This window comes from Thunnus albacares, chromosome 3 (assembly GCF_914725855.1).
Source record: "Thunnus albacares chromosome 3, fThuAlb1.1, whole genome shotgun sequence".
Taxonomy (NCBI): Eukaryota; Metazoa; Chordata; class Actinopteri; order Scombriformes; family Scombridae; genus Thunnus; species Thunnus albacares.
The window spans coordinates 15,876,281-15,904,207 of record NC_058108.1 but is presented as its reverse complement, the minus strand read 5'-3'; the positions used below and the strand labels follow the sequence as shown (position 1 = coordinate 15,904,207).

Sequence of the window (27,927 nt, the reverse complement as noted above, 5' to 3'; positions counted from 1 at the left end):
TATGTGCACTTGCTTCATTTCAGCACAATGTGAGGCTCTCTACTGCATGCACTTTTTCCAGACATATTTCCAGGAAAAAAAAAACCTGTTTTATATTCGGACCAATATGATAGTTGTATTATTCTTTGTCAGGAAATGATTTGCGTATCCTATTTCTATAGTTCCATTCTTAATAATATAAGTCAATACTTTCCATGTATTTTATATATTATTTGTTGTCCTCCAACAATTACTGTAATAGTCCCTTTTGCTACTTCTCATAACGCTTGTCAGTTTGTTTTTATATGGCTTGCATTTGTGTTCTACTTCCTTTGCCCTTTTCTGTAAAAATTCTTTATATAATTGATTTTCTTCTTGCACATGTTTTGTATTCCCTTAGCAACGGCTTTTCAGCACATTTCTGTTTCAATACTTTCTTTACTAGATGACATTTTTTTTCATAGAGAGTACTTGTTATGGACAAAAATATCTCATAGGCTTCATTTACATCTTCCACATAGACTTTATGTCTAATTAGGTTGTAAGTTTTAACATCCCTGTTGGTCCTAATACAGCTCTGAATGACTTCACCGACAGATAAGACTGGCAGATGTTCACTTGTGTCATTTATAAGTAGTCTACTTAGCACTATGTTGTTATTCTAGTTGGCCATGTAAGTGAGGAATATAGACTCATACTGTACATTGAGTTATTGAACTCCATGTGAACACAATACAATCTACTATTGTATTGTGTTCACATGGATTTAAGAAACCAATATTGAAGTTAAACCAAGCCTCAGAGATCGCTGTGAATTTCTTATCAAGTTGTTTTAAACAATGTTGGCTCTTTAAAAGGTTTGTATTGAGGCTCCTACTATTGAAATGTATTATTGTTATTACTCCTTTAATTTTCACATTTCTGGTTTGCTGATCAGTAGTTGTGATCACTGGTACTTGTCCAGTTCTGCAACCTCCCTGATGACCAGCACTTTTGCCTCCTCTGGTTATCCATTCAATTTTATGAATACCTTGCAGTTTGCTTTCCACATCGATTGGATTTTGTTCTGTTTTCTCAGGAAGTCTGCCCTCCTGGCAATTTCAGAATTTTTCTTTGTTAGGTGTTTGTTCACGTAGACACATGATCCATTCAGGTTTTTCCCTTGTCTGAGCAGTGTGTTTTTCTCTGCTTGCAAAGCAAATTATTATAGCAGGTTTCTCACTTTTGTTTTTTCAGGGGAGAGGATGACACAACTCTAAATCATTGCTGTCCATGGATATGCCTTTGTTGTTAAAAAAGCAATCACCTATCACTCAAGGGAGTCCAGTTCAGTGGGCTCTCCAACCTCCGTTTGGTCTCCAACCCACTGACAATAAAGTCATTCATGAAGGAGTACTGCTCCAGGTCTGCCACTCGGCACTCCAAGAGGGCAATGCTCTTATCCTTCTCGACATGTTGTCTTTTCAGTTCCTTGATCTCTCCCGTCAGGTCCATTATCAGTTTCCGTTGTTTAGAGATAGTTGCAATCTCTTCCAACATAAAGTTGAGTGATTTCTTTATGTCCTAGACTTCCTAGTGTTTAATTGTACAAGTCTTTTTTGGTGGCATTTTGTTCGCTTAGCAAAATGTATGCATGAAAGGCCAAACAGAGTCTGCAAAAAATACGAAACAAAGTTTCGACAGTAGCCAACAACATCAACAAGGCCAGGCTGGGCACAGCCAAGCTAAGCTAACTAGCCTAAGCTAGCTAGTAGGCTCACCGGTGATGTTCGCTCAGGTCTGTGTTCTTGAATCATTGTCTCAATCCAGGTGTTGGTCAGAGCCAAAATATATCCAAATTTTGAGGGAAAAGACTGTTGAAAAGCTGAGAAACAGAGACATAGATACACAGCAGAACAGCATTACACCAGGTGTCAAGCAGCTGTTTAACTTAACGATTTATTCTCTGCCACAGCACCTTGACCTTAGATGCACAGACTTCAGGTTTTATGAAAACTTAAGTGCTGTCATAAGGATTTGTACAGGTGGTTCTTCAACCATGTAAATGGGAGTCTTCAATTCATGACTAATTAATTTAAATAATTTTTTTAATTTAACAGAAATATTGGCAAGATGCAGTGCCCTGGTAGCCAAGTGGTTACTATGCATGCCTAGGCTAGGGACCCTTGTTGCATGTCATGCCCCGCTCTCCCTGTCTGCTTGTCTAATCAGCTAACCATTAAAGGCAAAAAAAAAGCCCATCTTGTCTGTGCAAGAGACAATAGCAAAAACACACAGGTTTTACTGTAGTAGATGTTAAAGTGGTTTGTATATATATCACTATCTTCCAAAGTAATTGTGTGCATTTTTATCTGTCTAGGATTTTGAGTGTCTCCTGAAATATATATTCATCTCTGCCCTTGGAAAACATGTTTGGGGTACTGTATTCATACGGGAGTTTGCATTTTGGCACTGTGCCTCCTGAAGAGGAACAGTTTTCTCCTCATAGTGGGTGGCCCATTAAACTTAAAGGGGAGCCGCTGTCATTGGGTCAGTATGGAAACTGTAGTCCTCCCACTAATACAAGTATTCAGTCTGTTTTAACATCTCTTCGACACTGCACCTCAATCACGTCTCTGACTCTGGTAATCATTACCAGTGGTAATGATTTTGCTCTTAGGGTTATGGTTAGAAATCAAAGGAGTATTTTGTCTGTTGAGCATCAGCCCACACACAATGTTGAGTGCAGGTGTTGTTACAAGTATTCAGTCTGTTTTAACATCTCTTCGATACTGCACCTCAATCACGTCTCTGACTCTGGTAATCATTACCAGTGGTAATGATTTTACCAGTGGTAATGATTTTGCTCTTAGGGTTATGGTTAGAAATCAAAGGAGTATTTTGTCTGTTGAGCATCAGCCCACACACAATGTTGAGTGCAGGTGTTGTTACATTATCAGACATGTTGCTTTATCCATCTTCATTCTGTGCATCTTCACCAGGCGCATAGCTGTGTTTGGAATGTTAGTGAGGCATGTCCTCACTTTGTATGAGTGTTTTGCACTCAGCTCCTCATCCAGCTGCAGGAAGACGTCATGCTGGGTGATCTTCTTCTTCAGGACATGTTTATAGAAAACATGTGCTCTGATATCTACAACATCCAAGATTTTGTGAAACATTGCTCCGGATGAACAGCACGCAGCAGCACTTACTGTACACCAAAGTAAACATTTGCAACTTATCCAAGACATCAACACCAAAGTGCTGCTCGCATGCCTCAGCTGTTTTGTGTGAGACGTCATCAGCTTCTGTTGCAGCTTTGTGCTCGTCCAAGTGATTTATAGTTTTCATAACAGTGCTGTTGAATCAAGAAGCAAATGTCTGTTTATGTGCCCTAGGTGGCAGGTCTTTTAGCTGCCTGCTCATTGCTCCCAAAAGAGGACGATTTCCTTCTATTTCTTTTATATGTGTACACATTATGGACAGTTAATCAAAGCTGAATTCAAGCATTACCTCCACAGCTGCTTATAAGGTTAATCTCTTGGCCAAAATTTATGTGGAACGTGTTTTATTTCGAACGATTTAAGTTAAAATATCTTGTGGGTAAATTTTTGTCCATTTTCTCTCCCCTTGGGAAAGCTTAGGTTTAGGTTAAAATGGATTTTTTTATACTGTGTTTAAATGATTGTAAATGTATGTTTTTATGAGGATTATGTTAAATGAAAATCCCTTTTTGGAAACAGTGTTTACATAGGAGTAAGATGATCTGGCTCAAAAGCATTTCAATTGGCTGAGTTACTGGGAACCAACCCAACAACACTTTGACCAGACAGCCTCTCATAATGGTGTGCTGCCTAAGCAACACTGTGCTACTGTCTTCAATATGCACTTGCTAGTTTCTCATACATCTCATCACCATACGTCTTTCATTACATTCAGTAGAAGTCACTTAGTGGTTTGGAGCAGTTCCAAACATTACCACACATTCACTATATGGACCACATAATATTTCCTCTTTAACTATTCCTGGCCTCCCTGGATGTCTCTCTAACAGGAAGATGGAATGAAATACATAGATGCCTTCATTGTCTATAAAATTGAAATACAGAACAGAAAGCATGTGTTTGCAGTGCATGAAAAGAGCTTTTATCATCTTTTTTTTGAGGGGACCAATTTTTAATGAAGTTTAAGATTACGAATTTGGATTAGACGTAGAGGCCAATGTAGACAGATCACACAAGAAGCAAAGGAAAGTTAACAAATCAGATAAATGTGCACACTTGGGCTAACATTAGCTATTTCAGCTAAATTATGCTAACACGGTAGGTAACATAATCATGTTGCATTAAACTCACTGAAATATTATGACAATTGTCCGACTCAGTGCGAGTCCTGGAGCTGGGGAGAGCAGCAGGTGAGCCAACTGTCAATCACAGCTGTCAATCAATGGTCACATGACAGACATCAAAGCTATTCACTTCACTTCACTTCACTTCAGTTCAATTCAGTTCAAATAACTTTACTTATCCCAGAGGGGCAATTTGTGAGGCAGGCATACTAAAAGGAGTGTTTGCTGATCATGCAGTGAGGTCAGAGACTGGAGGCGGTGGCCTATGATTTTAGAACAAGTACACTGTATTCTAGAGGCACTTCTTGTTTTGGATTGTGAGAATGTGGAACCAGCAGATGAATGATAAGGTTATTATGCTTTCGATGACACCACAAAATTGACAAACACAATGCCAAAAACTAGCTGGTTTCCACATGAGCAGCGCCCAGCCCACTTCCCCACCTAGCTATTACAGATCTTCAATCTTATTAATGCAGCAATAATTTCCAAAATGACCAGCAGCATACTTATTAGAGGGACTGAATTTAGAGATTGAGACCATAATGACTCACTGAAAAAAATGACTGACTAGGTATTTCTAGAAGAAGTTAAGGTTTTTTGAATGGGAGGCAGTTGGAGCATCTAGTGGCCGTCGGTGGCACTTTCAGGTTCTTCAGCATTGGTTTCAGCGTAAAGCTGTGGTAAATGCTGCTTGGTTTGCAGTGACGTAAGGTGCATTCATGTTCCACACATAATGAACTGTAAAAACATCAGTGATCCCCTGACTTTTCATCTAGTACCATTGATAGGTCCAAATTTTAATTTGTACAATTATTTGATTTGTGACCAAAACTAATGACATTCCCACCAGCCTCAGCTGTACTTTGTGTTTAATGCTAATTAGGAAATGTTAGCATACTAACACACTAAATTAAGATTGTGAGCATAGTTAACATTACCTGCTGAATGTTAACATCATTGTGAGCATGTTACAGCAATGATGTGAAGTTTTTTGTCACAGAAAGATCTCAGTTTATGAAAATGGCGCTTTGTGCCATCTTTTGACTATTAAGAGCTTTTTAACATTTGTATTTTTATAGTGCAGCAGCTAACAGATATCAACATTCATTGTCTTCAAACTCAAAAACATTTAAAGTGCGGCCCCTTGAGGCTTACCTTGCAAGGCAACTGGATTCGCAAGATCACAAGATCATGTGAGAATCCATCTTTTCAGGCATCAAGTTATGCGCTTGTGTCTGAACCACCAGTGGTTCTGACCAATCAGCGTCCTATGAAGATTCTTGTGTTATCTTGTGATCTTGTGAATCCAGCTGCCTGGCAAGGTAAGACAGGGATAGACAGATAGATCATCCGATCACCTGCCAAGTACTTTTTGAAAGTGCCTGTCCTTTTCCAAACAGTTACATGGGATGACTTCTCAGAGGCTACAATTAATTACACCACAAAATATGAAAATGTTAATGGAGCAACAATAAGGCTATATACTAACATTTAAATTTCTTAAAGCCTTACTACCAGAATGGTAAAAAAACTGTTAAGTTTGTCTAGAGGGTGGCACTTCAGAGTTCATCCTGTATTTCATCCTGCCATTTTGATACAAGTGTGCGATGTAAAATGTAGTTCTTTAAGTCCTTTCGGGCCTTCCTGTTATACTGAAACTATATTAAAGACTCAAAATTAACTTGATTGATTATTATTTTACAGTGACACAAAAAGTCACTTTTAGGCTCAGTTTAAACAAGCCGGGTCAATTCATTTTTCAGCAGTGATTAACCGTCACACACTGAACAGGAGGAGCCCATAACTGAGAGAAAGAACATGCTGCAAAACTCAACCTGACCACACAAACACACACACACACCCACACACACACACAGTACTCCTCTGGTCAGACCACATAACAGGCCAATTAAAAAGCAGACCACATGCTAGTAACTCCTTCTCTTTAACCACAGTTGTACTCTGGAGACCAGTAGACACCCACACATACACATTTCATTCTCTCCCACTGCAGTTTAACCCTAAATGTCTCTCTCTCTCTCTCTCTCTCTCTCTCTCTCTCTCTCTCTCTCTCTCTCTCTCTCTCTCTCTCTCTCTATCTCTCTCTCTCTCACACACACACACACACACACACACACACACAATCATTTATATTATGTTTTTCTAACTTTCTCTTTGATATGCATTTTTTATCAGGCAAAGTAGTGATTATCTACGAAAACCCAACTTTTAAAGCAATCATGAGTGTGCTGGATTAGATTAATGGGTCATTGTCACCAGTAATATCAGTCGTTGGCAGGGGGCGGTCATTCAAAAAGTGCTGCAGACAACACATTTGGTTGTGGCCAATATCAAGTTTGTAGTAGAGCTATTTGGCAGTCCAGCCATGAACTTGACAAGGATGACAAAATATACAATTTTTCATGTTTCGCTGTGTATTATTTGGTAAGAAAAATGTTCTTAGCCGAGTTCTTGGTCAAGTAGCCTATGGAATAAAGCATTGTAGTTTTGTTTGTGTAACGGTAAACAAACAATGACGAATCGTATAGCTCCGGGAAACCAGAGACCACAATGATCAATTTCTCTTTCACTGTCAATGTGGAATGGAACAGATATTTGCTGGGAGCTTTAGTATAGCGGTTGCTTTAGGGAGAAGATCAAATCCCAATCTGCAATTGGTTGCTGTTAAACTCTGCCCAACTTCAGCTTGTCGCTCTCAGTGCTTGCATCGCACCGCTCACTGCTGCCAAGGCGTCTGAAGCCCTTTGTCATCAGTTTTCATTGAAAATGAATGACTGCCAGCTCCTTTTGTTGCATATGAATCTTTGGGGGTGAGAGCACAGTAAAAAAAAACGCACCTTCCTGCCGCCCAAGGAAGAAAAAAGTTGCAGTGTGCCTCATTCCGCTCACTGTGGCAGTTGTGTTGATGAACTCTGAGGCATAAATTGTGAAAATTCCATGGAGTTGTTGTTTGGCAGATGTCCAATTTAGCTATCTGAGGCTCATGCTAACACTAAACTAGCATCTTCAGCAGAAGCAGTGAGCAGCTGCTTGGCTAACACACGCTGAGAGCTGAGTGTCAGACAGCAGAGAACAGTGCTACGATGCTAACATCCAGGACAAGCAGGACTCTAATTACACATTTACAACAAAATCTACACAAAAGTGATAAACTATATAAGCGACACTGCTTTGCTCTGAGTAGAAATGCATTTTAGGGTGGGCAGTAAATGAACTTATAAAGTTATAGTGAGAGTATTTTTGTGTCCCGGGACATCTGTCCCAACTAAGCAGCTGTTTCCAGCAGCTGGGCTAACATTAGCTACAGTGAACAAAACACATCACTCCATCATGTAGATCAGGTATGCAGATTATTATATATTAAACCAGACTTAAGTCTGTCTTGGGGCAACCTGTTTCACATTTATACAATAGTTACAGGTTATTTATTTTGAAGGTTGCAGCAATTTTGATTAAACGTTAATTAATTATTAGATGGGCCCAACACCTCTACTCTGATCTATTTAATATCTAATGAAGGTGGAAACTGTACAACCATTTGCTGTATTAATACTTTGGATTTCATCTGGCCAGTTGAATAGATGGATGTTTACTTTTTCTGTTCTTTGAAATTATTATTAATCTAGCCTACTCCTATTTTGTGTTGAACATAGGTCATGTCAGTGGCTAACATGGTTTTATAATGGAAACATCCAGCATATTTCATCAATTGTTAATGATTAACCAATAATTGATTGTTAACAAAGCCGACTATCGATTTAAGAAATTGCTTAAAATTTGCATCCCTATTACATACTTTTGTCAAAACTGTTCATTTTATGTTCAAAAACCTGACATGACACAAAATTACTGTAAATTCAACTGCAATTTGCTGCATTCTGCTATATCTACATTTAAAAAGAAATAGAAAAATAATGCGTAAACTCCTAATTAGGACATACAACACATAAAATTAATTTTACCATTTGAACTGTAAGCATGTTAGAAGAAGAAGAAGAAGAGGAAGAAGCATGTGCTTACAGTTTTGCTGAGGTAACCAGTGGAGATATTTCTGCACTGTTTGTCTTCAGAGTGGCAGCATCCTCCACATCTGTAGACGGACACACAGGGTGGTTTATAGAAGATGTTGGTGGGAGCCCCGAACTCCCTGCCCACGTCGACACAAACTTCCCTGGGCATGCACTGAGTCTTCTTCCACTCCGACTCTATACCTGCACACACACAGAGGAGTCAGACCACCACCACAGCCAAACTGGAATCTATTGTGGACATAACTTCAAGAAGGTGGCAAAAACTGTCAAATCTGTCAGTTGGGGAGGTCTATTGGCCAGATTTGACAAAAGGATAAGCATGCATGAAAGCACTCTAAGTTGTTACCAGAGCATGAGTTCTTTAAGCTTAAATCTGTAAAACCACAAATTTAGCTGAAATATGTTCATACCTGCCTTTTTTAATTTTATGTTATTTTATAAACCTCCAGAAAGAGACACCTGTCCACAAGGGGTTCCTTGATGTTTATTGTCCCTGTGCACTCTGTGTTACTGCAGGTGTACCTTGAACTCCACTATACTATGCAGCCCAGGTTAATACACAATTATACCGTTTTCATAAAGTTGTTACGTGGCTTTGTGACTCTGTAACATAAACACTCTCCAACCAAAATCATCACAGAAAATAATGTTTATGTGTTTAAAGCATCTGTACTGATCTGTAAATAAATGTGCTTCATCTTACAGTATCTGTTGTCCACAGCTGCTTTATATTGTATGAAAAGCTTCTTCTTCAGTTCTTAAATCCCTGCAGCATCTGAATGCAGCAGGACTGATATGTTGCTATCAAGTTATAACTTGATAGCCTCTTTTCTAACCTTTTTTTCAGCAAAAATAGTTTTGTTTTATTCTTGAGACACATTGCAGTGCAAACGCTGTTGTGTAAAATTAATTACTAAACTATATGACCATTTACGAGGTGTGATACATTAGAGTTATGGCTAAAATAGAGTAGATCTGATCATGACTATTACATCATTCATAGCTGGATGTCGCCCTACTTCAAAACTTATTCCTGTGCCACTGGCTGTTAATGTTTGTCTTGGTGCCTGTAACATTACCTCTGATGATGTATGAGGCTTGTATGATTAAACTGTGTTGCATTCAGGCAAATATAATTTTAATGGCCTATTTTGGTTAACATATGCATTTTAGAATCTATTAAGTATGATTGGTTTTGGATGGGCTAGGCCCGCCTGATTTTCTCTGTGCCCACCCACAATGTTATTTCTGCTACTGGCATGAATGAGAGTCTCTGGAACAGAGTGGGAAAAAGAAGGATTGTAGTCTAGAGATATTCTTCTGATGGAAGAAGGCCATTTTGGTGATGTTTTTGATATGTGTGTCAAAACTGAGGGTGGAGTCTAGACTTACAATAAGATTTTGACCTTATCAACAGAGGATGTAAAAAAACAAGGGATGGCCAAATTCAGATGGGAGACTTTGCTAAGTGTGGCTGGCGAGGCCAATATGAGGATAGCCTCATATTTATCCTGGTTAAGTTTGAGGTAATTGCAGGTCATCCAAGCATTAATATCATTTCAGCAGTCTGTCAGGTTGGATGGTGGTAGAGTGTCCGAGGGCTTGGTGTGTATGTAGAGTTGTGTGTCGTCAGCATAGCAGTGAACATTGAGGCCATGTTAATGAATTATATCTCCAAGAGGCAGAATTTAAATAATAATACAGTAATGATTCAAGAACTGAGCCCTGGGGGACACCATGGGAAAGGGGGGAAGTGGAAGAACTAAAGCTGCTAACAGAAACAAACTGTTTTCTAGCTGAGAGGTAGGACTTAACCATGATAATGGAGTGTCAGTGACACCGAGTAGTGTTTTTAACTGATTCAGCAGAAGATTATGACAGATTGTATCAAACGCTGCTGTGAGATCTAATAAGGTAAGTATGTTGAGATAATCAGAGTCAGCAGGAACAAGAAGGTCATTGGTAACTGTGGTAAGGACAGTCTTGTCACTGTATTTTGCCCTGAATGCAGACTGAAATTCTTCCCATAAATTGTTGTTGGACATATGAACCTGGAGCTGAATGGCTACGGTTCGCTCAAGGAGTTTGGCAAGAAATGGATGACTGGAGACAGGCCTGTAGTTCTTATAGTCCTCCAGGTCAGTTTCAAGTTTTTTTTAGGACTGGGGTAATAGCAGCCATTTTTCAACTAGAGGGAACAGAGCCAGACAGAAGAGATGTGTTAATGATTTGTAGGGGGCAGAGGACAGGCAGAGATGATTTAATCAGGAGGAGGAGTGGATCCTTGAATCTGTGACAAGTTCAGTTACAAACTGCTTGTTGACAGGGGTGTTGATATCATTATGTTGAGTGGACAAATGATGTAGCTGCTGGTAGATGGAAATAATTTTGCTCTGGAAAAAGTCCATAAAAATCACAGCAGAGTTTAGTAGAGGCAGCCAAAGGAAATCGTTTAGCAGGTTAATGTAGCTTATTGATGGTGAGAAAAAGGGCTCTGGGGTTACCTTGTCCTTTTGCAATGATGATAGAATAGTATGTGGTCTTAGCCTTGTTCAGAGCTTCTTTATCGGTTCTGACATGATCTTCGTAGGCTAATGCATGAACAGTTAAGACAATTTTCCTGTTGAGACACTCTAGTTGGCAACCAGTGGCATTAATTTTGCACAGCTCTGGTGTAAACCATGGAGCAGAATGGCAGAAGGACACTGCGTGATTTGATTGGGACAAGATGATTCAATGTATCAGGTCATCAGTTGATGAGTTTGAGTGATGAGTGTAATGTAGTCATAAGTGAGTTCAGTCTCCTATATGTCCATATTCCTGGTAGTGCGAGAGGCATGAAGTCAATGTGAGGGGGCAGGAATTCTAGCATTGAAAAAGACAGCCTTATGATGCGATATTATTAAATCCATGCCATGTAGGTTGGAGGAAGAAATACCAGAGGAGCCCGCAAGGTCTGATATATGACCTTTAGCATGTGTGGGAAAGTTAACATGTTTCACAAGAAGTCAATATTATGCTTAGAAATCACATCATTTATGAAGGGTGCTTTGTTATTTAAACATTGTATATTTAATAGGGCAAATTTCATTGCGACGGTGTCACTTGTTTAGATGACTTAAGTGCATTACAGTTGTGTGCAGTCTGAAAATCTTGAGTGGCTGAGAGTGGAGTTGATTTGCCAAGAAGCACATTGTTAAAAACCTGACTTTTTACACAGTTTCTCTTGCAAGATGCAGAATTCAGCAATAGGGGGGCTCCATGTCGATAGGTGGAGCCCGTTAGGTAGGTGGTTGTTGAGGGAAGCGGCGAGGAAGAATGGCTAGAAACAGGTGTTATTGTTGACATTAAGCGTGAGAGCTTGTTAGTCACACGAAGAACGAAGAATGTTCGCTGACAGTGCATGTGTGCCCTCAAAGATGGGGGGGATTCTGTCTCTGTTAAAAAAGGACTTGCACCCCTAGATCAAGTTAAAATTGTCAACACAAAGTTTTGTGAAATGCAGGCTGACTAGAGCCAGGTGTGGAGGCTTTTTCTTTTAACATGTTTGAAATAAAATTGAAAATTGAAATAACTAAGCAGCTGGTTAAAATGCCCCATGCCTCTGTTAAAAGAGAGGAGGGGACCAGAGATAAAAACTCGCTTCTCACAGTCTTTGAGTAAGTTAAGAAGATGGATAAAATTGTTTTAAAGTTTCCGACTGCTTAAGCGAGGTGTCAATGGTACCAACATGAACAATGAAAGTGGGAGGAAACTCCTGCAAATGTGTCCTTGCAGGCTACTGACCAGTGCTCTGGTTGACATGGAGCTGCACCAGGGCCTACACTCTACCCCCACCAACAAGTGACAGGAGACATGACAGGGAGTAGAACTAGCTGTTGCTTTGGGCTTTGCTCCCATGAGAAACCATGTATCAGGCTAGAAAACAAACAGCCTCAGGCTCTGGAACTCCTTTGGTGATTGAGCCAGGCAATAGAAGAGTAGGATTATTGTCCATTACTGGAATGGAGCAGTCAGGGGAGTGAAATGTACTAGTCGCATTCAGGTTACCGCAGCCAGAATAGCCCAGGACTGCAAGTTGTTTTGCCTGAGCCATGGCAAAAGAGCCAGGCTCAAGAATGAGCTTGTCTTTCTGTCTGAGCTCAGCTTCCAGGCAAGCAATGTTTTTCTTCACCTTTGAGACTGTAAGGTGGCAAGAGCCACACTCAGCCATCACACTTACAGTTATGAAGCCACAAGAGCCAAGGTCAGCTCAGTAGGCTACATCCAGCTGACAGCCAGCTTAAGATTACTTATAATGTAAGATCCAAAGTCTGATAACTGAAATCTTTAACTTGTTAAAACATTTAGGTAAAACAACCATGATCTAAAAGTGTGCATTAAAAATGTGGCATGAAGCTGAATAAAAATGTTAATTTATGACAGAGCTTCTGATGGACAAACACAACGCAATCCTTTGTCCAGTCATTAAAGCCCTCCTGCTATGGGACCATAACTGATGCAGAAACAAACATTTTGTGACAACAAAACAAACGTTATTATCCCAAAGGCCACTCTTCATTAGGTAATAATATAAACAGCCTCAAAAAGGACAGAAACAGCCCTGGCTTTAGGACTTGACAAAATTTTCTGAGGGAAGTTTTTAGAGGCAACATTAAAGCTAATTTATATTAGCTTCTGATTATAAAATAGTCTTTGCTTTTTGGCCACTAGTGTTAAAAATTGAGGAAGATAGGTTGGATTTAAACAAAAGATTTGACAGTAACACACTTGTACATTGCTTCAATCTACAACTCTGCCAGGAGCCATTTTTTTTCCAAAAAAGTCTGAAAAAAAGATAGTAAAGCAAAGTCCAAACTTACTTTTCATGACATCCAAGTGTACATAGGCAGCAGCGAATGTCGGTTCTTCTGTATCTGCCAGTGACCTCAGTCGAGGAGGCTGTGGCCGGTGAGAGAGTTTGGAGGCCGAGGCGGCAGCAGACAGTTTGGATCTGCACTTCAGAGCTGCCCAGTATGAAGGATAGATGAGACTCATAAGTTCATCAACACTAGAGGCTGAACGCAACTTCTGCTCCATGTCTGGCTTTGGTGGAGAGTCCTGAAAGACACAAGAGACACCTTCACTGAGAATACTTGTTACTGTGTGTTATTATGGACGCTGATTGGCCAAGAAACATGCTGTCGTATCTGAGGAACACGTCACAGAGTCATTGATTTTCAACAAGTAAGCCACAGGTAGTCTCAAGTCTTGCTTATGGAGAGCCGAATAAAGTGCCAGGTCAAGTCCAAAGTGAAGGCCTACAAGTCCCAAATCAAGTCCAAGCCCTAAACTTTGTGTTTCAAGTAAACAAGTCATTATGTGCCCTTCACCAAACTGAAAGCCTTTTTAAAATAACTAACACTATAGTTAATTTAAAGAAATAATGTATAATGATTACATTTTTATGTTAATGATTTAAAATGCGTAGTTATTACTTTCAAATAAACTTCATAACAGCAGTGTTTACGTCCTTATCTGATAATCTGATAAACTTGAGTCTGACTTGAGTCCAAGTCATGTACATATTAGGCAGCTTTACCTCTTAGTTCATGAGTTTACAGCATTTTGCACATTGTGTGTGTGCTTCAGCACCCTCTGTTTTCTACATTTGGTGCACCTTCTGTTTTTAGGGGGAGCACTTGAATTTCAATGTTCAAATCCTGGAAAATGTTGATAAAGCTTGGAGTAGCATTAAATTGGCACCTCAGGTAAGTTTTAGATTTGTAGGCATCTTACATCAATGTTTTTGATTACCTGAAGGAAGCTGCTGTTGATGATATCTCTAATGCAGCACACGTGTGGCTGACTGACACCCGCTTATTTGGTTGCTTTTTGACATGAACGTGCCAGTGTGATTGGAATCAGAAGTGCAGAGGAGAAAGGATTACAGTGTGCTGCTTTTAAGGCATCCAGTCTGAACGTGCATTGTTCCTCTGATGGTTGAACAGGATGCTCTAGTTTCTTCTCATATTCCAAAGACATGCAGGTTAGGTGAATTACTGTACTTTATCTAAGTGAATAGATCATACATCTGCCACTGTGTTTATTTGTGTGGTAGGCCTGAGTCAGACTGACAAGCTGTTTCCCAAATTCATAATAAACACTAATTCTAAGCAGGTTTTGAATATGTATTGTGTTCACATTGGAAAAGAGACAAAGTATACTCAAAACAGGCAGTATGCATACTAAAAAAAACACATTTTTGAGTTTGCTGTTGATGGACACAATTCTTTTACAACGCAGCAGTCAAAATTGAAATTTATTGTGGATTATGGTGGCCCACCTCAGAAAACAAAAAAAAATAATACTTGAATTTTTGAAAATACAGTTTTCTTTGTTTTTGTTAAGTTTAATTGGCAGTGGCATTCTAAAGTCGTAGTTTGACTTTGCATCTCACATATATTGCATCATTTCCTGTTAGTATAGAACAAAAGCATGTTGATCCCTACAAAACTATGAAGATTAGCACTAGATAATGTAAACAGTTAGTATGTCATATTGGGCCATACACATGGCCTAATACACCATGTTCATGAGACAAAGGCAGGCCTGTATGCAGTCACAAAACCTGATAACAAGGAAAGGCACCAAGTCAAACAAAAGTACTCAAAATTGACTTCAATTCCCATCATGCTCTGCTCAGCTCACACCTAGGTGTGAAATCCAACAGAGTCAAACTCCCACTGGACAAGACCTGCCGGAAACGCAAGCGGGATTTCCCTTTCCGGCTGTGACATCACCGAGACTATAAACACTCACTGTCTGAACTTTGCTTCCTAGCTGCTAATGCAAGGAAGTAACTCCTGTGCACACGTGACTGTAACTAGGCCATACAATCTCAGCCTCGCTGGACCAAGCAAGTTACCAGATCCGAAGACCGCTGTGCAACCAAGTGCTCTCACCCTTTCGTGCAGAAGAAAGGCGAAGGATGACTTCTATGCCTTGCTCGCGTTTAATTGAGTCAACTGCTGTTTTCTCTGCATCGTTGCTGCTTCGTCCCCAAGTTGTCTTATTGTTAGAGACACGTTGTAAGCAGGCAGACTCCATTAACCATTGTCATGTCCGCCATTTTGACCGGAACTCTCGTGTGACATAACCCAACATGGTTCATGTCCACCATCTTGTTGGGACACAGCTAGAGTATCTTCAGTACATTTAATTGCTTCTTACTTGATGCATGCTGGGATAGCACACTTGAAAATGACCAGAATCTTTACTTTCACATGAAGTCATAACTAAGTCCCAACACCTCCAACCTTTCATCTAGCACTACTATCAGGTACAAACCCTAGCTTGACCAACAGTTTTGCCCATGGCATGGATCACCAGTAGATGAGTCTTATTCTGAGGGTGGAATCTTTCTCTAGCACCACTAAGACATGCTAAAAGTTAAAACCGTTTCCAAGAATCATCTAAGTCTATGCCTCCAATGGAAGATGTGCATTTTTGTTGAGCAATGAGCAAGTAATCTTTCATGAATTAAAGCAGCAGCCCTTGATTTATGATTTTTGACCGTGGAACGGGTTGAATGAGGTCTGACAGTTGCAGAATTTTGTGCAATTACACAGATAAATAATGAACAATTTTAATTTAAACGGACAAATGAATGTGGTTTCAGGAGTATTGTTTTGGTGTTCTCTTGTGGAGCTAACTTTCACTAAGTAGATGTGATGACAGGACAAATATCACAAAGCTGGCTCCTATTTAGACAGGCATCAAGGAATCAGAACACCTGACAGGTCATAAATTCAGCTGGCCCCATCTCTGTCTCTCTTTCACACACACTCACAGGCCCTGGGGGAGCTGAGAGTCTGAAGTGTGAAAACAGGAGCTGTATGAGAGGAAAGTTGATACTGCTGTCTGGGAAATTCCTGTGGTACCCGGTCCTGCACATACGTGTGTTCACACACAGAAAGTGACGTGTTAGAATGTTCAAGTAGGGACAGAGAGAGAGAGAAGTGAATGTTTTATATGATAATTTCCCTGCACAGTTCTGTTTCATATATCCTGAGCTATTTTACTCCTTTTACCACAGTTTAAGTGTATTGCTACCAAGCACTGACAACATACATGCAAAATGAATTGGATGAAATGATCAGTTCTAAGCAAAGTCTTTCTGGGTAACATCACATCAGTTATCAGAGGTAGTCTCAAATCAAGTCGAAAGTCTTCATCAGCAGACTACAAGTTAAGATGCAAGTCTGAAGCCAGGTCATTATTACAACAACACAGCACTAATTCCATTGCACTTGAACATTACTCATTCAAAGCTGTTTTAGTAGCGTCTTAGACCAAATCACTTTAAACCATTTCAATGGCTAAGATAAAAGAAAAAGGGGGCTCACCATTTAAATGAACTTTTTTGAGCTATGCTAAGCTTTGTGTCGTGACCAAGGTTTTGCTGGGATTTTTTTTTTTCCAATTTTACAAGCAAACAACTTCAGAAAAGTCACAGAGCTGATCACATTTGGTGAAATAGAATAACATAATGGCCTGTTTGGTAAAATAAACATATAAGCTCAGCCAAATTCGGTGATGCATGACTTGTAGCATAGTGCTGTAGGTTAAACTATAAAACCTGTCAGGCTGTATTAATTAAACATGCAAATCAATAGGTTCAAGAGGCAATTTCCATCTCTCCATAGTTGATAGGAATCTGCTTTGGTGTGCTCACATCAAACCAAAGCCAGAATTCCAGGACATCACATGGCTACACTGATAATAACACATAAAAACATAAAATGACCATGGTCACACAATAAAACAATATGCATAGAAAAGGAATAAAGTAAATAAATGAAATTATCATTTGTCAAGATATTTTACTCTGATTTTAAGTGTTGGACTGACAAACCACCTAAACACCATGGTTAAAATGTACATTTACACTCAGAGTCTGTGTAAATGAGTGTAAAATAATAATTAATTTGGCAGACAGTGTTTAGACTCTGCTAGCAATTCTTCTTTGACAAATGTATGGCTTTATGTGAATGTTATCTCATTTCCTGTCCTTCAATACAATTAGGTATATGCCATTGTACTATTTATGATAAACAGCAATTTAACAACCACACAATCACTCTGACAGGAACAATGTGACTGTTCGATGCAAGCAAGGTTGTTCTGCACTCTCAGACTCATGCTCACACGCACACACATTCACACTGACTGACCTTTGTAATAGGCCAGTCAAACAGACAGTGAGTAAAGCAGTCCATTGTATTTTACTGCCTCTGTAACTTTGTTTAGAGCCACTGCAGAGATAACACACACAGCACTCCATTTCCTACTAGAAACAATGTGTTTATTTATGTGTGTGTCTATATGCATATGCATGTTTTTGTGTGTGTGCGTCTGTGTGCATAGATTTTTTCTTCATGTATACGTCCTGTCTGAGTTTCCTCTGTCTCTTCGTGTGTGTGTGTTTGTCTTTCTATTTGTGTCCTGTCTCAGTTTCCCTGATTCTGTGTGCTTCTGCTTGTGTGTTTGGGCGTATGTTTTCACATATAAATACACACACACACACACACTGTCCCTTCACGTGGGAAAAGCCTTTTCTCTGCCGTCACATTGGCTCAAAGAAGCTGAAACAAACAATTGAGAATTCAACAGCTCTAAATAAGACTCTGCTGTCACCTGACAGAGGAACTACAGCTTCCTGCTCTGAATACCAGACCAGGCAGTGCAAGGCTGACTGTGGACTCATGAGATCAGTTTTATCAGCACTTTAGAACTGTGAGTGACCACATTAACCATTTTGGTCCTTCCTGCTGTTGATGTTTCCTGGACATTTAAACCTGAAGGTTTGGAACAGTTTTGGAATGGAAGTACTGCTCATGAACAATTCTTCATTGAAAATATACAGTTGGCAGTATATTAAAGCCCCAAACTGGTGGTTTAGCATGTTGTAGCCCATTAACTACAAACCCTGCATGTGCTAAATTGCTGCAATTTTCAAAAGCATGGTGTTTTTAGATCCACGTCCAAAATTAGAGGCAGCCATTCATAGTTCATTTCAGTAAACCATGAAAATCAACTTTCCTTAACCCTTGAGATCAGTCATCTGTCACCTCTGTCAACACTTCACAGCATTTATTAAACAGACGCATGAAAAGCTGCATGAAAAGCATAAAGTCAATCCAGGTACTTCTTGAGACAGTCCACATCACACTGTCATGAACTGCTACTGTGGTTAATGTCAATATAAGTTGGTCATGTCAAAAACTTGGATATAATAAATATTAGGGCTGCAACTAACGATTATTTTCTTTATTGATTAATCTGTCAATTATTTTCTTCATTAATCAATTGTTTGGTCCTTAAAATGTCAGAAAACAGTGAAACATGTAAATCACTTTCTCTCAAAGCCCAAGATGACGTCCCCAAATGTCTTGTTTTGTCCAACTCATGGATATTCAGTTTACTTTCATAGAGGACTAAAGAAAAATATTCATATTTGAGCAGCTGGAATCAGATAATTTTGTTTTGTTTTTTTTTTAAAAATATGTCTCAAAAATATCATCACATGTTGTTGGAAAAATTGAACACCATAGATTTTCTATATCGCCAGCCATAAGTGTATACATTGACAGTGCAAATAAAGGCAGGGGACGCTAAACAAAGAGATATTCAACATGTTTTTTGCAGTTAAAGATTCATAGTCAATCACACTAAAGACAGCAAATGAACAACCTCTCACCCAAACTGAGCTGAAATAGGCTTAAACAAAACCTTACAGAAAAAGTGGATACAGATGATGAATGACTGGATGGATAGATAGATGGATGGATAGATATCAACAACAGAAAACATACACTAACAAAGAAAATTAAGTAATTAAGTAAGGATGGCTGCTTTAGTGAGTGAGTGAACACAAGGTAAGTGCCTGACATAAGTGCCCCTTATCAGCACCGGATCAACAGGAAGAGTTTTCAACACAGCTACACTGCTAGCCACAATTACTAGCAGAAGACTGAGAAGTTCTCTGGCTGCCTGGGAGGAAGGGTCAAAACCCCGATGGTATGCTTAGAAAAATGAGAAAGTAATTACATGCACATCACATGTTTGTGTAAGAGTATTAAATGTATTAAAATTTTGAATCCAGCTTGATTTTTGACATGTTGGAAATCAGGTGCTGTTACTTTACTACAGGGTCATCAGTACTATTATTAAGTTTGTTTTTTTGTTATCAATTGTTTTTATTTCCAAAGAAGAAAACCGAAGCAAAATTCATTAAAATAACAACACAAAATAACAGGGTACTGTAATATAATGTGTCCCATAATAACATGAAGGGGACAAAAAATTTTAGACATTCCACTAATGGCCAATACTAATAGTGATCAATCAAAACATAGACAGATAACTAGTGCAGCAATAGTTTCAATTAGAGCTGGTTATTATCAACATAAATTAATCTGCCAGATAAGATCTTGATCAATTACTGTAGTACATAATGCCAAATAAAGCTGCAACGAATTAACAATAAATCAATCAGTCAATCAACAGAAAGTTAATCAGCAACCATTTTGACAATAGGCCAAACAATTTTTAGGGATTCGTCAAGCACTTAAGTTGAATTAAAGCTAAGTACACCTTCTCAAATGTGAAGATTGAATATATATCTTCATAGTTCATGATAATGGAGAGGGTGAGAGTTTCATGAGATGGAATTTTCTAGGAGTAAGATAAAGTCTATGTAAAAAATTGAAATGGAATTTATGATTATGGTTTTTAGATGTGCAGTCCAAATTATCCCACACTGTAAACCAATTGATCTCACCATCGAGATGTTCAAACCCTCTTTCCCACACCTGATGGACAGTGAGAGGACCACACGAGGAGTTCAGTAACAAGCTGTAAACCTTAGAAACTAGTACTATTATTAAGTATATAGAAGTTGTTGGGTCAGTGGGCTAAAAGATGCAAAATCCTGGAATGATTCTCTGCTCAGACAAAGGCACAGAGGTAAAATTGAGTCAGATAATAGTACCTCTACCTCAGTGTAATATTCTTGTGCTCTTTACACCCCCAAGTATAACATTGCTTTTGCCTTGGGAATCAGTGTAGTTGTCCATCCTGAACTCTAGCTCAAATTTGAGAGATGAATGAGGTGAGAATTTATATATTAATAAAAATGTAGTTTCCTTGTTGGAATGCAGGATCACTTTTTGTGTTTCTAAATCTAAAAGGGAGACTTACAGATGTACGTCACTTTTTAGCTCATTTCCTTGTTTCAGGTTTCAGGAGATCTCTCAATTTCATATCCTGACATCTTCCAGTACCAGCAGAGTAGTCAGTCAGGAGTGTTACAAAGTGGTTAGAGTGGTTATAAAGGCCATTGTTTGAATATGATGTTACAGGCCAGCTAGTAGCCATGCAGCATCTGTTGGTAGTGTGGCATCTGTCTGCCTGAACTAACAACATGCTTAATTTTAGACACTTAGATCATGGAACTGAACATTTACAGCATATGGTTACACTGTTAGATTTGGCAAAAAAAAGGATCTGCTCTCTGAGTGAGCTCTCAAAGATTCCAAGAAGCAACCAGTATGAAGATACTTAAAGCATCAATATGCTTCAATCAGTGTTTTTTGGATGCTTGGAAAGTGTCTGAAACTCCTACGCCACATCTTTTCGATATCGGAATTGCGGAGGCTGTGTTTGACTATTTATGCAACTTTCCGTAATTGACAATTGAACAAATGTGTGTGTGAAAGTAGGCAGGATTTGAACTTCTCTCTCAAGCTCTTTCTGTCTTCACACAGCTAGGCTATTTCTGTGACTAAGCTGTTTGGAACAGCTTTAGACATGGACAGACAAAATTTATTAGGAACTAGTTTGTTTCAAGCATCCTCGAGCCTTAACAGTATCATGATGTGAGGGAAATATTGGACACTGAACATGTCTAACCAATGTGACGCAACCAGCAATGTTGCAATTTCACTTGTAATTCCAAAAAGCCCCTCTCATCGATCAAATGTAATTTGATTCAAGAGTCTATGGCAATGCTAGCTACTCTGTGAGGCTATGTTTAGCCACAGTGCTGCTTTGAGCTAAATGCTAATGTCAGCATGGCAACATGCTCACAATGATAATGTTAACATTCTGATGTTAAAGGATATAGGATTTTCTGCATTTTTCTCATTGTCAACAAATCTCATATGCAGAGCCAGGCTTTGGACACTTGTGAGTAGGATGAGTTCATTGTTGGTTTGGCTCTGCACATTAGATTTGTTGACAATAAGAAAAATATAGAAAATCACTAACCAAATCAATGTTTACCACATTCACCACCTTAATTTAGCATGTTAGTATGGTTACATTTGCCAATTAGCATTAAAAAACAGTGCAGCTGAGGCTCATGGGAATATCCTTAGTGTATTTGGTCATCTAACTCCATATTGGATAAACTGAAATGTTGACCTGATGATGGTGGTAAATGAAAAGTCAGAGGATCACCAAATCACCAAATGTATTACTATTGGTCCTCCAGGGAACATGGATGTCTTTTTTAATTTTGTGCCAATCCATTAAGTAGATGTTGAGATATGTCGCTGGACAAGCGAAAACTTGGACCTACTGGTGGAATCAGCAGGTCCAAGGTATAGGGTAGAAGTCAGGGTATCAGCAAAATCCCTAGAATCCATCCTCTGGGCACCATAGGTAACTGTACAAAATTTCATGGTGATCCATCCAATAGTTGTCAAGAAAAAGTGCCAAATATGTCAACATCATGGTGGCGCTAGAGGTTAGTAGTAGGGGTGTGCCCGAATACAAATACGTTATTCGGCAAAAAACAAATAGTGTGGTTTTTTGGGGGTTTTTTTTAAGAATATTTGTTTCATACAAATGTTTTAAAAAGTATTTCTTTCGGGAAGGAAAAAAAAACGAGTTGGGGGTGAGTTAAAGCTACTGACCCACGTAAAGTGCTCCCAAGGGACTCTCCATAACCTGTTGTTCCCCTTCTTCTTTCCACAAAGGTAGGTTGTAAAAAACAGGCAATAAATGAAAAGTGCAAAACAATAATCACCTTTGGAGTTCTTCCCTACATGTTTTACTGTGTGTATAAATAGGTAGAGGTCTGTCTGCAATGAGGTGATGAGTAAAGCTTTAGCTCAGTAGTCAGTGCAGTCATCTATGATCTGAGAGACTCCAGTTCGAGACCCGGTATGGGGACCTCCTTTGTAAGGTCATTTATTCATGAACACTTATTGTAACACTTTAATTTTCTAAAATTAAAAGCGTAATAAAATAAATAACAGGATTTTCAGCAAAAAATGTGTTAACGTGTATAAAGATGTTACCGGTGATATGCTATGTTCTGGCATACCCTCATTACATTATTTGCCCCCACCATTGTTTTGCTTTTTTATAGAAATAAAACCCATTTAGTTAATTTTCTCGTATTAGCACCCATGTTCATCAAAGAAAAAAAAACTCAAATTTGTAAAATGCTAAGCATTTTATAAGTACTTAGTTGGACGACTGTGCTACAATTATAACTAAAGTGTTCCATGAGTCAGCCGCAGGGCTTGCAATACACTGGCGGAAACCTTGATGGCATCTAAAAAGTATAGGCCTACTGAGTACTTTCAGCTGAACATATGACAAGATGGTAAGAGTGTGTTGATATAAGTGAAAAAATCTTGGCACTTAGTTTTGTGATCATCTGAGGGAGAGAAGGATGAAAGAAGAGAGATTATGAGTGAGAGGAAATAAGTACTGCTGCTGTGGAGCAGTAAGTTATTTGTTTCTGAATATTAAAGGATAGGTTTATATTTTTTCAAGTGTGCCTTAAAACAACAGTCAGGTGTTCATATGAACAGTGAAAGAAGTTTTCCTCACTGTAATCATTCTTCCTGTTCATACTGGCTATTAAAAGATCCCCTTCAAATGCGCTTTGAATGTAAGTGATGGAGGCCTAAACTCACAGTGTGTCCACACAGTCATTTTGTGCAAACATGCATTTAAAAGTTTATCTAAAGCTTGTATGAGTCTTCAGCAGTCTGAGTTAGTCATATCAAGTGGATATCTGACACATTTACAGTCTTTTTAGCATCAAATTCCCTCTTTGTGTTTCCTTAGACAATGTTTTTCTGTTGAGCTGTGGTGGAAGTATAGTAACAAAAAGAGGAACTTTGACACTAAAAAGACTGTAACGTTGAACGATATCTACTTGATTTGACTCATTTGGAAGCTTCATATTAGCTTCAGATAAACTTTTAAATGCGTTTTCACACAGAAGGAGGACTGTGGATTTTGGCCCCTTTCACTTACATTATAAGTGCATTATGAAGGGATCTTCTAATGGTCAGTATGAACAGGAGAAATGATTACAGCAAGAAAAACATGTTTCAATGCTCAGGGTTTTCACCAGTGTATTGTAAGCCTGGCAGCCCACTGGGCCTAAACATCAGGGATGTTTTCTACACTAAAATGTGTTATACAAGTAGTGTAGCTCCTGTAAGGAATAGCTAAGTGCGTAGTGAGTGTGCGCTCGAGAGAGGGAGAGAGAGAGCGTGTGTGTGATGGTGAGGCTGCAGCTACCGGAGCAACGCGCCTACCATCTGAGAGCAGGCTGAGCAGGCAGAGAGTGGGAGAGTTTCTTCTTAAAACAAGCACTGAGACCCGAGAAGACATGAGAACTGCTGCTCGCTAACAACTACGTGTGTTTACAGCAGAGAGCAGGAGGGAGGACAGACATCTCCACTACTTTGTGCTGCGACTCTGCTGCTGCTGCTGCTGCAGACAGTCACGGAGCAGACACTTTCAGTTTATAATTATAGTGTTTGTCATCCAACTAAGTATTAATAAAACGCTAAGAATTTTAACCGCCCTCTACCCCCGGCCCACTAACTTTTCTGGCAGAAACTCTGATGTTCATTTGGGCTCCTGACTGTTGTTTTAAGACAGACTTGAAAAAATGTGAACAGTGCTGCCAGTCTTTCCCCCTCTCTTGTGTGTATGTGTGCCTGGGACTGCACTCAGTACAGAGAGATCATCTTTGCTTGGATTTTACCAACGTTTTTCATCTAGAATATACATATCCATATACAGATGACAGTCGTCATGTGTTTAACAAGGGGCAGTGTCAAGAAAAAGAGGCAAAAGACAAGAATAGTCTGAGCAATTTGTTTACAATCTGTGTACATCCCATAATTTGTTATGAAGTTGATCCAACAAGATTTATACATAACTTCATATATAATTGACACACTTGTATGGTCAGAGTTTCAGGGCTACATTGGAAATCTCTGTGCCAAGATCAGAGTTTAAATTCAAACATATCAACTTTCAATACTATTTAAATTCAACTGTAAAACCCTTAACGACGTCATCTATGATGTGATTCGTTTCTGATCGTCTATTTTTAATCCAAACCAAAAGGGTTAGGTAGAAAAGAACCCTAGATTGAACATATAACAGTGACAGTGGCTGGAAAAAGCAGCAAACAGGACCAGGCTGGATACAAATATAAACACAAGATTGACAGATGACAAGCCAGACAGCTGCACACATGTCAGACAGCTCAGGTAATATCTGTGATTATAAGACTCCCCAAAGCTTGAAACCAGACAACAGCGTTCTGCTGCATGATATCAGCAGCTGACAGTCATCTACTCTGTCTAGGTGCTTTTTATCCACACAGGCTTTATCTCACTGTAAGGCTCTGGGATTTGCATCTTGAGAGTTTTGTGTTACTGCTCTTTAGTTTTTGAGAGGAATTGTTGCAGCTCACAAATCCAAACCAAACTGTCAAGCTGTCTAAAATCAAAGATATTATGTGCATCAGTACTGAGTGTTTTTTGAAGTCTACTGTGTTTGGTTTGTCTTAAATATCCAGGTCCATGTTAAAGTCAAAAAGGGATCAGAGACTAATGAGTCCTGCAGAAGCTTTATTTATCTGCTGGATTGTTGCATTTGATCATTGGTCACAGCTAAAACCCTAAGTTGATTATTTTTTTTGATCCAACAGAACAAAATTCTGCAAATGAGATAACATATTTTTCTTGACCAAAGGGAAAAAAAAGGAATAAGGTCAAGGTAAATTTATTTTCCATGCTTTCAGATGCATCTCATGGTCTTCATCAGCAGATGGATTTAGTTTTCATCATACTTTGTCATGTGATAAACAGGTGGTTGACTGTTCATCTGCTGATGAAGACTGTGAGATGCACTTAAAAGCTCCACAAAAAGCTAGTAAGTGGATCTTGAGTATTTTTTTTTTCTCAAATTATGAACATGAATGAACTTGAATGCTCATTTTATTATCAATAAGGCAGTCAGGTGCACTTATATTAACAAAACTGTGTTAATTTATTGAAGATATTTCTTCACTTTGTTGTAGAAAATCCTTTTTTTAGGACTCAAAAATGCCTTTAATGTCTTGTTACGAAGGGGATGTTTGTGCAGTCTAGAAAGAAAAACAATCTGACGTTTTCTCACACATCTACAAACAGTTTCCTCATGCAGGGACCTTGCATGCAGTTGTGACATACACAGAAAAATGTAATGTAAAAAAATAAGAATAATAAGTATATTATTATAATTATATCTGCAGGAAAGCTGACAACTGACACAAACAGAGGACTTTCCATGAGGGAAGCAGAGCCAGTGAAACATTGCTAGAGCACAGATGGTAAAACACTCAGACACAGCAGACATGGAAAAGACCTGTCAGATACTCAAACACGCAGCACATCAAAGAAAGGAAATCCAACAAGCCTTTTAAGACATTAAACCATCTAGGACATATAGTTTCATATGCAGCTCACAGTCAGGATTTTGGGCATGTTTCTCACTTTCCTTTGAGATAATAAAGATCCAATTTTATTGTACTGAGACATAAAAATCTAATAAAGATCTATTTATTTGACTACATTATATTATATTATATTATATTATATTATATTATATTATATTATATTATATTATATTATATTATATTATATTATATTATATTATATTATATTATATTATATTATATTATATTATATTTGTAATGGTGACCCAGAGTGAAGGTTTTGGAAATCACTTAGTAAAAATCCTTTAGTTAAAACTGTACTAATCCATATTTCCAAATTAACAATGCATCAAATGATTATGTGTAATGTGAAAAGGGGTCACTCATAGTAACCAATCCTCTGAGAATCATCATAAACTACGCACTTCCCCTCAGCTCCACGCAGCATTTTTGTCTATTTTGGATTATTATTTCGGTTTTCCAGCTTGCAGCTTCTTTTCTGCCACAACAGGCAGCTGTTTTCAGCAAAATCTTTCTGATAAACTCCCTGTATACTACTCGTCCAGCACCAAACAACAGATAAAGTGCTGCATTACCTCACAATACGTTTTGCATTCCCTCTGATGCATAGAGGAAGGCTGAGCTACACTATGTATCAGTTACAGGTTGTGACCATGAAGTGAGAGTCTGCTGCCATGGCTCTGACATGCTATATAACTGCCATAACTCCTGGCAGCATATCTGATAGAAATACGAGATTCAAATTCAGAAAGTTGGACTTTGTGATGTTTTCTCATTTAATTGGAGCAGTAGAGTACAGTAAAGTGACCGTAGCATCCATAGCATTCAAGCAACAAGCACAACTGCCAACCACGTCCACAGACACAGCACCAGCCACAGCTTCAACAGAGCTCAACCCACAGCAGGAAGCTACAGCTATACTGTCAGACCAAAGGACTGATGAGCAATAAGACCTCCTTTCTGTAGTGTCTGCAGAGTGTTAACCACACTAACTGTTCAGGGCAATGCAAAAAGTATTGTGAGCTAACGCAGAAGTTATAGCAATGGAATGCAAATGTACTCAAAATCCTTCCCATCACAACCTTTTGGGGGATCCGTACTCTGCTGCCCCAAGTGGTCAAATATATATTGTTACAGCTTTAATCTGATACAGTATTGATACAGCTTTAGTCTAGTGTCTTGTAAACTCATATTGGCTGGGCACCAGAAAGGTGCAGGACACTCAAATAAACAAAATCTATCAATCAAAAAAATATATTTCTTATATTGAAGGGTGGCACAGACATTATTGGCCTGAACCGGCTGAAAGCTAATAGTTTGTGCTATTGAATTTTTTTTTATTACCTTTCTGTTTTCATGCCCAAAAATAACCAACTTAGAAACAAATTGTTGCTCAGCAACAGAGAGACAAATGACCCATAGCCTGTAGATAAAGTTCCATAAGACTTAAGATTTACTGCTCATGGATATAGCTGTATTAATATATGTTAAATATGTTACATACTGAGGCGTGTGTGTGTGTGTATGTGTGTGTGTGTGTGTGTGTGTGTGTGTGTGTGTGTGTGTGTGTGTGTGTGTGTGTGTCGCAGAGGCATCTGAAGTCAGTCACCTCAAACAAATCACTAACTTGGTGGTCTTACCAAGAGCGAGTAGTTTGTGTTTTCCTTCTCCTTCTGTGTGTGTTTGTTAGAGTTAAAAATTCATCATGGCTGTGTGTTTGTTTATCCGTCAAGTGTTTGATCATGTGTCTGCCTTGA

General features: G+C 38.8%; 1 protein-coding gene across 1 annotated transcript in view; it reads right to left on the bottom strand.

Moving 5' to 3' along the window:
- The window catches only part of vegfc (vascular endothelial growth factor c), a 101,508-nt gene that overhangs the window by 42,168 nt on the left and 31,413 nt on the right, over window positions 1–27,927 (bottom strand). The window contains exons 2-3 of the mRNA XM_044347459.1: window positions 13,224–13,461; window positions 8,351–8,541 (exon numbers count right to left, since the gene is read on the bottom strand). Of these exons, the coding sequence (XP_044203394.1) occupies window positions 8,351–8,541; window positions 13,224–13,461 (429 nt within the window). The remainder of the gene's footprint in view (window positions 1–8,350; window positions 8,542–13,223; window positions 13,462–27,927) is intronic.